This window comes from Chaetura pelagica, unplaced genomic scaffold, assembly GCF_000747805.2.
Source record: "Chaetura pelagica isolate M959 unplaced genomic scaffold, ChaPel_1.0 scaffold141, whole genome shotgun sequence".
NCBI lineage: Eukaryota > Metazoa > Chordata > Aves > Apodiformes > Apodidae > Chaetura > Chaetura pelagica.
In genome coordinates, this window is record NW_009952059.1 from 1,028,217 (window position 1) to 1,038,393 (window position 10,177).

Here is a 10,177-nt window from a genome sequence, read left to right on the forward strand (position 1 = left end):
GCCCCGCTGCAGCCCCCAGCATCATTCCAACTCCAGTCTGGGTTCAGCTGTGGGATAATGGGGTGGGGGGTGGGACCTGGTCTGGCTGCCCCCCACCCTCCACCCTCCCCCCAGTGCTTTCTGAACAACTTTGAGTATTTCTTTACACAATTGACCTTTTTTTCTCCCTCAAACTCAAGTGTTTCTGTGAAGTAGTGGGTGAGGGGGGGACACACCTGGACCAGGGTGCCAGGGGAAAAAGAAGAGCCTGGGGATAAATTTAAGGGCTTTTCCTGCCTGTGGCAACCCATGCAGTTCTAAAACACACTGAATCCCCCCCATGACCACAAACTCAGCTGGGGGGGGTTACCACTAGCACACCCTGGTATCCCCACCTGGGATGTGGTTCCCCACATGAGAGGTTTTTGGGGTGTTTGCTGCAGTCCCCCCAAAACCAGAGCAGGGCACATAGCCCTGCCCCCCAACCCCTCCACCCCCCCTCCCCAGCATCCCTCTGGGGCAGCTTTAGGGGTGATAAGGAAGCTTTTGGTGCCACCCACCCCCTACTTGCCCTGCCAGCATTTACCCTTCTCCCATGATTCTTCCATGATATCCCTTAGGCCGGGTGACATGGATCACTGGGGTGGAAGGGAGGGGACACAGCACCCATGCCAAGGTGCCACAGCACAGACCCCCAGCAGCACCCAATGCTCTCCCCTACCCCAATAAAACCCTTGATTCTTCTTTTTGCACCGTGCCAAACAGCAACACTCCTTTTCTTTTGGTACCAGCTCCCCTTGCTCTGCTCCCTTCCCCAGCATTTCCTAGAAAAATAAGATTGTGCTTATTTATAAAATTACTTTGTTTTGTTGTTGTTGTTGCTGTGGTTTGTTGGGTTTTTTTTTTAAGAAAAGTTTCCAGTTTAAAAAAAAAAGAACAAAAAGAAAAAGAAAAGTGGCCTATCAAAACATGGCACAAAACTTTTGCTGTCATTTGCTAAACTCTTAATTAAAAATATGGACTAAAAAGAAAAGGCTTTGTGCTGTGAAGATTTGCTGCTGTCATCCTTTACCCCCTGGGCCTGATGCTCAATATGACACCTGGGCAGGCTGGAGGACACACTCTGAAGCCACCCATTTTCTGTCCTAGCACATCACCACCCTCATCCTTGAGCAGGACTGTTCAGACTGTGAGAAGATGGAGAAGATGCATGAAAAGCCTTGGTGAAACACCAGGGAGGCTGGAGCAGGAACGGCCCCGCTCGGCAACACGCGGCTCCTTCTCCAGAGGAAAGTCTGGTTTCCCACCTTGGTGCTGGGAAAAAAAAAACAACTGGGATTGTTCCTTAAAGAAGAGAGGCAGATCCTTTGTATAAAAGGCATTTTTAGAGCAGAAGTAAAATGCAAATGGGTCTGTAAGATCCAGACGTATATAAACATCCATACCTCGATATGTTTCTATATGTCATCTCTATATCCAAGCTTTGGGATGTGTTATTGCAACATCCTTCCAGGAGATCTGTTTTGGTTTTTTTTTCCCATTCCTTTTTGCTTTTCTTTTTCTTGGGTGGGTTTTTGTTTCGTTTGGTCTGGTCTGGTTTGGGTTTGTTGGTGGTTTTTCTCTCAGAAGAAGGAAAAAAACAAGCTGCCAACAGCTCCAAGGGCTTCCAACCACCTGGCTGGGATGGCTCTGGCCGTGTTTTTGGAAGAGGTGGGTTGATGCTCTGCCCCAGCAGCTGCTGGAAGTGCCTTCCTCCAGGGACATCCCCCCTGCCTGGAGATCCCTGGCTTCTTATTGCTTAATTCTCCCTTTCCCATACTGGCCTTGAGGGTATTTATTTACATTTCTTTGGCTTGACTCGAACACAACAGTCTGGTACTTTCTCTTTGGTGTCAGTTGCCACCAAGCCACCAGTTGCCACCAAGCCACCAAACTTGAGCCGCCGGCAGCGCTGAGGATGGGGGCAAGGAGGAGAAGTGGCCACTTGGCCATGAGGCAATGAGAAAATACGGGTTGGCTTCTGCTAGCTCCGATGCACGGTGCTTCTCCCGACTCGTGTCGGGACACCAGGCAACTTGTGCTTGGCACAAACTCATCCGGAGAAGAAAGGACGCTGGGAGACTTCCAGCGGGACTCCACCGTGCTGGGGGTCTCCATCCCACCCACCGTGGGGACCATCCTCCCAGTGCCATGGTTTCCATGGCCTTGGTTTTTCAGCATGTGGGACAGGGGTAAGGCGACGGTGACGGCCCCCGACGCGGGGCAGGGAGCCCCCAACCTCACCCCCCACCCCGGGGAGCTCAGACGACGAACTCGGGGACTTCCTCGTGGGTGAGATCCAACGAGAAGTATTTGCTGGTTCTTTTGACGGGGAAGGTCTCCTGGATGTTGATGCACTGCTGGGCCAAGCAGCCGTTGCAGTAGAGCCCATCCTCCTCCAGGCCGTGGGCGCAGCCAAAGGTGTAGCTCTGGGCTGTGTCCTGGCACAGGTTGGCCAACTGCAAGAAGTCCTTCTGGTAGAGCCGAATGTCATCCAGGCTCAGGCTGTGCCGGTCCGTCGACGTCTTTGGTTTCCTGCACGATGTCTGGGTAAAGCAGAGATGGGGCTCAGGACCCACCAGGGAGCCAAGGGGGGTCTGGGAAAGCCAAAACCCTGGTGCCAGCAGAGCTTTGGGGTTTCCCAAAGCCCCACCAGTGCCACGTACCTGGGGTAAGGAGTCAGTGCTCTGCCCTCGCAGCTTCACCACCGTCTCCGAGGAGCTGGAGGTGGAGGAGCTGATCTCCTTCACAATAAGCCCTGCGAGGGAAGAGAGGAAGGAGCAGGGAGTGAAGGTTGTTTTGGGGCTTCTCAGCTCCCTTGGGACTGTGCCCTCTGCCCCTGGGGGTGAAGGCACCCTCAGCTCAATAGGGCTCTGACAGCTCTGCTTCACAGAATCACGTGACCATTTTGGTTGGAAAAGACCTTTGAATCATTGGGTCCAACTGTTAACCTAGCACTGCCAAGCCCACCACTAAACCTTGTCCCTCAGCACCATATTTTAGATACCCCCAAGGATGGTGAGGTACCTACAAAGCATCCCAAAACAGCATCAAAACCCATACCTAGGAAGTTTTTCATCCTGGAGACCTCCCAGTAACTCCCAGCAGAGCTGGAAGTGTGGGTGACTCACTGGGCACAGGGACAGCTCTGGAGAAGCCAGGCTCACATGTGTGATAACAGCACCCGTGCTCATGGGAACAAGCAAGGCGTTGTCATGAAAGTGACAGCAGGGGCCAGCAAATGAGAACATCCCCAAAATCATGTCCATCACCCACAAGCAGCTCCTGCCACCATCCCGTGGTACCTCCAAATAACCCTGGGCACTTCCCCCCGTGCCACAAGGTGGCTGCATGGAGCATGAGCTCTGCTCTCAGTAAAACCTGCACCTTTCCTGGGCAACTCCTTCTCTTCATAGTTTTGCCAAATGCATCCCACCTCTCCTTCGACCTACGGAGCTACAGGCTTTTCCCAGTGTCCCACACGGACACTTCGGGCTCACTCCACTCTGCTGAGCCCTGAAGGTGTGACTTGTGTGGAGGAACTGGAACCAAAAGCAGCTGTCTCCTTACCCGAGTGCCCGTTGAACTTGCGTGACAGCAGCATGTCCTCCGTGATGTAGACACACATGTCAGGGCTCACCTCCATCTCACCAGCCTGCTCCAGCTCCCGGGGGTCATCCACCAGCATCTCGATTTCTGTAGGAGCAGGAGGAGGTGGGACGAGTCATTCATTGACGTGCACCTCCAGAGCACTCTCCAACCCCAAAATCCCTGGTGAGACTCCCACTAGAAAGCCCAGGCTGAAGCTGGTTCCTCACCATCATCCTGGGAGTCCTCCTCCAGCCGGTCCTTGCCCCCGCTCTCCACACCGGAGGTGTGGGAGCTGCCGTGGCTGGTCATGGAGCTGCAGGTCTTCAGCCTGCGGTGGGCACCGGCACCTGAGAAGCCATCCTCAGGTCCCATCTCCCTGGGCTTGGGGTCGGCCTCGATGCCCGAGGTGTGGGAGCTGCTGTGGCTGGCAGTGGAATGCCGGGAAAGGCGCTTGTGCCGGATGCTGCCGGCGCTGCTGCCGCTGGCCCGCGAGCGCTTCTCCAGCTGCTCCATGTCCAGGTCCAGGGTGTCACTGATGTAGGACTCCCGGTACTGCTTCTTCTCTGCCAGGGCAGCACCTCAACATCAGCACCTGCCAGCCTGCACCCCAACCCTGCAGGGTGTCCCACCTTGGGCCACTGTCACCCAAGCCCAGCGGGGTGTCCCACTAGGAGACAGCCCCGTCCCGGTGGCACTTGGAGATGGTGAGGTGGGGTGGGGAGCATGAAGCTGCTGTGCTCTGTGCTGTGCCAGCCCTCTTAAGGAGGATGAGGGGGGAGAGGAGAAAGAAAAGGAGGAGGAGGAGGAGGAGGAGAAGGAGGAAGAAATTGGGAGGAGGAGGGGGAAAGTGAAAATAAAAAAGGAAGAATATGAGAAGGAAGAAAAAAGAGGAGGGAGAAAAAAGAGGAGGAAGGGGAGGAAGGGGAGGAAGAGGAAGAAGAGGAGGAAGAGGAGGAAGAGGAGGAAAAAGAGGAGGAGGAAGAAGAGGGGGAGGAAGAAGAGGGGGAGGAAGAAGAGGGGGAGGAAAAAGAGGGGGAGGAAGAAGAGGGGGAGGAAGAAGAGGAGGAATATGAGGAAGAATAAGAGGAAGAGTGGAAAGAGGAAGATAAGGAGGAAGATCTTACGTTTGCACAAGGGCTTTCTGAGCTCGGAGATGGATGTGGAGCCCTGGGAAGTGCTGCACTGAGGCACTGGGAGGAACTGGGCCACCAGGGACCACAATGGAGCCGATCCCAAGGGGGTCAGAGGCCACCCAGCCAGGCCAGGAGAGAGTCACCCACTCACGCTTGAAGAGGGACACGGGGACAACCACCCCCAACGTGCTCCCACCCCAGCAAAAAGACTGGGCAGCTCACCCAGGCTGAAAACCCAGGTGGGGGCCCAGAAAAAGGTGGGGCAACCTACCCTCGTTCTCCTCCAGCTTGCGGACCTGGCGCAGGATGGGCTGCAGGTTCATGTAGAGCCGGTGGCTGCTGCTCAGCAGCTGCAGGAGGTGGCGGGAGCGCAGCGGGCAGCCCGTGTAGTAGATGAGCTTCCTGGCCGAGGGCAGCCCGTCTGGCAGGATCTCAAACTTCTTCCCCTGCACAGAAGAAAGGGGAACATCAGCCCCGGGGAGAAACGTGCTCTAATTCTCACCCAGACCTGCCGCAGCTCAGCTGTGAAGGGGCTGGAGGACAAAGAGTGAGGAGGAGCAGCTGAGGGAGCTGGGGGTGTCCAGCCTGGAGACAAGGAGGTGAGGGGAGACCTGCTGGCTCTGCAGCTGCTGAGAGGAGGTTGGAGCCAGGGGGGTCGGGCTCTGCTCCCCAGGAACAAGAAGAAATGGCCTCAAGTTGTGCCAGGGGAGGTTTAGATTGGATCTTGGGAACAATTTCTTCCCCAAAGGGCTGTCAGGCCCTGGCCCAGGCTGCCCAGGGCAGGGGGGAGTCCCCATCCCTGGAGGGATTTCAAAGCCTGTAGATGTGGTGCTGAGGGACACGGGGCAGTGGTGGCCTTGGCAGGGCTGGGGGAAGGGTTGGGCTTGGTGATCTGAAAGGTCTTTTCCAACCCAAATGACTCTATGACTCTATCAGGTCTGTGCAACACCACCCCGTGCCCAAATCCAATAAATTCTTCACTACAAGGATGGTGAGAGCCTGGCCCAGGTTGCCCAGGGAAGCTGTGGCTGCCCCATCCCTGGCAGTGTTGAAGGGCAGGTTGGATGGGGCTTGGAGCAACCTGGGCTGGTGGGAGGTGTCCCTGCCCATGGCAGGGGGGTTGGGACTGGATGATCTTGAAGGCCCCTTGCAACCCAAACCAGTGTGTGGCTTCCTGGCAGGGGCAGAGATGCTCTGCCTGGGGATGGTGACACTCACCACAAACACCAGTTTTCCCACATTTGTCCAAGGGAAGTCGTAGAGCAGCTGCTTTTCTTCATCCAAGTTCTGCAAAAAGAGGAGAGGACAGTCCTAGCTGAGGATGCTGGCTGGGGCAGGGAGCCAAGCACTTGATCTCACTCAGCCACCTACCTGGAAGATCTGGATGCCCCGTGTGGTCAGCCCCAGTGTCAGGGATGCTTCCACCTCCCTCTTGTCCTAAGGGGGGAAAAAAAAAAGTGATGCTTTTGAAGACACAATTTGCTGCATAAGGTGGATAAATCTGCCCCTCAGCCCATTCATCCTCCTGTAGCCACCCCATCTCCAGCACAGCACCAGCAGCCACAGCCAGTAGGTGCCACTTTATTCATAGAACTATTTAGGTTGGAAAAGACCGTTAAGATCATCAAGACCCTTAAGATCATCAAGACCTATTAAGATCATGCCCTGGTGCCTGCTCACACCACTCAGGAACATCCCAATTTAGGGTATGGAAAAGGAGTTTAACCTCCAAAAACTTGCAAGGACCTTCAGAAATGGAGCTGGGCCCAACCAGCTCCTACACTGGCACTTGGTGCTCTCCAGAAGGTTTCTACTCTTCAATTAAAGATGTTCCAAAACGGGTTGTGGAGCACCAGCTCCCAGCAAACAAAGCACTTTGCTGGGACAATAAACCCAGCAAACGTTTCTTTGGCAGAGGATACTAAAAACCATGATCACAGAAGCCTCACAACTACTTCCTCACACCCCAGCAAACCTGTCACCTCTCCATAACTTGTAGAAAATGGCAGGACTATAAAAAGCTGCATCTCCTTTGAGAAGCACGGCCTCGAGCCCACTCTAGTCCAGTCAGTGAGTGCCAGTTCCAGCACAGCTCCTCCCAAAATACCTTAGGAATGACTTGGCAGTTGCTCCTTTCAATAAGAAGCAGCCCTGAATGGAAATCCCAGCCTGGGCCAGTGGCTGGGGCTCACCTTGTACAACCTGTAGTAGTGCACGGCCACGTCGTCCAGCCTCACAGCCTCCTTGATGTACTTGAGATGGGCTTCAGAGGCTGTCAGTGCAAACTGATCCTTGTGCATGTTTGGGACATGCTTCAGGATGTAGTCCTTGCCCCTCTTGGCAACCACCTGTCGGAGGAGAAGAGAGGATTATCCAGGGGATCTGCTCAATGCTGGGACATGAGTTGTTGGAGTGAGTCCAGAGGAGGCCATGAAGACCATCTGAGGGCTGGAGCAGCTCTGCTCTGGAGACAGGCTGGGAGAGTTGGGGTGTTCAGCCTGGAGAAGAGAAGGCTCCAGGAAGACCTTAGAGCACCTTCCAGTGCCTGAAGGGGCTCCAGGAAAGCTGGAGAGAGACTTTTGACCAGGGCAGGGAGGGATGGAATGAAGGAGAAGGGTTTTAAGCTGAAAGAAGGAAGATTTAGATGAGATCTGAGGAAGAAATTCTTTGCTGTGAGGGTGGTGAGACCCTGGCCCAGGTTGCCCAGAGAAGCTGTGGCTGCCCCATCCCTGGCAGTGTTGAAGGGCAGGTTGGATGGGGCTTGGAGCAACCTGGGCTGGTGGGAGGTGTCCCTGCCCATGCAGGGGGGTTGGAACTGGATGATCTTTAAGGTCCCTTCCTACTCAACCCAGTCTGTGATTCCATGCTGTGATGGCACATGGCACACGGGGAAGCCACCAAGACCATCCCTGCAGCACGTAGGGAAATCCCCACCAGCAGCATGGGCCATCCCAGCCATCACACTGACCCAACCCTCCCTGCCTGCAGCTATTTGCAGCCCCACAGCTGTCAGAGGTTATTAATAACTGGGATTAAACCAGAGATGGGGAGGCAGCAGGAACAACACCCGCCTGGGAAGCCTCAGAGCAGCCCAGCATGGACTGCTTCATGAGACTGCACCAGATCAGAGAACCCCAGACTGGTTTGGGTTGGGAGGGACCTTAAAGATCATCTAGATCCAAATCCCTGCGTGGGCAGGGACATCTCCCACCAGCCCAGGCTGCTCCAAGCCCCATCCAACCTGCCCTTCAACACTGCCAGGGATGGGGCAGCCACAGCTTCTCTGGGCAACCTGGGCCAGGCTCTCACCACCCTCACAGCAAAGAATTTCCTTCTCATATCCCATCTTAGTCTCCCCTCTTCCAGTTTTAATCCATTCCCCCTCATCCCATCCCTCCCTGTCCTTGTCCCAAGTCCCTCCCCAGCTTTCCTGGAGCCCCTTCAGGCACTGGAAGCTGCTCTAAGGTCTCCCTGGAGCCTTCTCTTCTCCAGGCTGAACCCCCCACCCCCCCCAGCCTGTCTCCAGAGCAGAGCTGCTACCACAAACGGGGGGGATCAGGGCACTTACCCAGGCAGGGAAATAGGCCTCGGGCTCGAAGTACTTCCCGTAGTGTTTGTTGCGCTTGAAGTCGCCCAGGTCGGCCTGGAGGGCGAAGGCAGTGAGCAGGAAATAAGCCTCTTCCCGCAGGACGCACTGGGAATGCAGCACCTGCTTCCGGAGGTGCCAGTAGTAGTAGTACCGGGCAGTCCTGTCGCTGCAGGGGGAGCAGGGGGAATGGTGAGGAGCAGGGAGCTGGTGGGACACCCCCCCTGCCACCAAACCCACCCCCAGTGCCCAGCCCAGACACCTGGGCTGTGGGATGCTGTGGGGTGCTGTGGGATGCTGTGGGATGCTGCAGGATGCTGCGGGGTGCTGTGGGGTGCTGCGGGATGCTGTGGGGTGCTGCGGGATGCTGTGGGATGCTGCAGGATGCTGTGGGATGCTTCAGGATGCTGCAGGATGGTGTGGGGTGCTGTGGGATGCTGCAGGATGCAGTGGGATGCTGTGGGATGCTGTGGGGTGCTGGGGGATGCTGCAGGATGCAGTGGGCTGCTGCGGGGTGTAGTGGGGTGCTGTGGGATGCTGTGGGGTGGCACCTTCCTGCCGCTGGGATGCTCCCAGAGGGAGCAGGGCTGGGTGCCCACCTGTTTGGCCCCTTGTTCCCTGTGTTGTTATATCCTGGAAATTCCCAGCCGGTGCCTCCCACCGCCAGAACAACCCCCGTGAAGGCCTTCCCACCTTGCTTTGGTTGCCACCCTGTCCCCACGCACCCAAGACCCTGAAAAATTGTTTTCCATCCCTGCAAAAAGAGGACCTGAAACTCCCACATGTGAATTAAAATCAGGCCGTGCCATGGGCTGAGCTGTGACCAACACCTAAACTCGATGTCCCCAGCCCCCCAGAAAGCTCTGGCACTGCTGGTGGGGAGCAGTGTCCCCTGTACCTGCCCCTGGCACCCACACACAACAGAAGGGATGAGCTTTTGAGTGCATGAGCAGCATCCTGCGGATCCCACAGCACCCCACATCATCCCACTGCATCCTGCAGCACCCCACAGCACCCTGAAAGCACCCACACCTTCCTGCAGCATCCAGCAGCACCCCACAGCACCCACAGCATCCTGCAGCATCCCGCAGCACCCCACAGCATCTCACAGCACCCTGAAAGCACCCACACCTTCCTGCAGAACCCCACAGCACCCTGAAAGCACCCACACCATCCCGCAGCATCCCACAGCACCCCACTGCATCCTGCAGCATTCCACAGCATCCTGCAGCACCCCACAGCACCCCAGAGCATCCTGCAGCATCCCACAGCGCGGCACCCGACCGCACCCCGCAGCCCCCCACAGCATCCCGCAGCATCCCACAGCACCCCACAGCATCCTGCAGCATCCCACTGCATCCTGCAGCACCCCACAGCACCCTGCAGCATCCCACACCACCCCATAGCATCCCAGCACCCCACAGCATCCCAAGGCTGTGCAACCCCAGGGACAGGTGCTGGAGCCAGGGCCCCCCCCGGGTGCTCCCCCCAGGGGGTGCCCCCAGTGGGGGGGGAGGAGGGGGCCCCACCCTACCTGATGAGCCTGCCGTTCTCCACATAGTACTGCACTCGGAAGTGGATGATCATCGGGGGGCCAAACTGGTCGATCCCCTGGAAGCCAGGAGATATTCAGGGCTCCTGCAGAGACCCCAGCACCCTGCCCTGGCCCCTCACCTGGGCTCCCTCACAGCCCCCATCTCCCCAGCCCCCTCACTGGGCTGAAAGCCTCAAGGAAGAGCTCACTCACTAATGAGTATTTCCAAAATTACCACTTGGTGCCCATTTTCCCCCCCCGTTTGCTGACATACGAAGGGCATTTGGTTTTAAAGTAGCAGGTGGCTGGGTTAGA

The 10,177-nt window shown here is 56.5% G+C and overlaps 1 protein-coding gene across 2 annotated transcripts in view; it reads right to left on the minus strand.

The window, feature by feature from the left end:
- Positions 1-2,279: 2,279 nt before the first annotated feature.
- FRMD6 (FERM domain containing 6) overlaps positions 2,280-10,177 on the minus strand; it is a 10,160-nt gene continuing 2,262 nt past the window's right edge. For both annotated transcript variants that reach the window (XM_010004044.1, XM_010004037.1), the window contains exons 4-13: positions 9,863-9,939; positions 8,311-8,497; positions 6,935-7,090; positions 6,114-6,179; positions 5,961-6,029; positions 5,014-5,188; positions 3,837-4,172; positions 3,589-3,714; positions 2,685-2,776; positions 2,280-2,564 (exon numbers count right to left, since the gene is read on the minus strand). In XM_010004044.1, coding sequence (XP_010002346.1) covers positions 2,280-2,564; positions 2,685-2,776; positions 3,589-3,714; positions 3,837-4,172; positions 5,014-5,188; positions 5,961-6,029; positions 6,114-6,179; positions 6,935-7,090; positions 8,311-8,497; positions 9,863-9,939 — 1,569 coding nt within the window. The remainder of the gene's footprint in view (positions 2,565-2,684; positions 2,777-3,588; positions 3,715-3,836; positions 4,173-5,013; positions 5,189-5,960; positions 6,030-6,113; positions 6,180-6,934; positions 7,091-8,310; positions 8,498-9,862; positions 9,940-10,177) is intronic.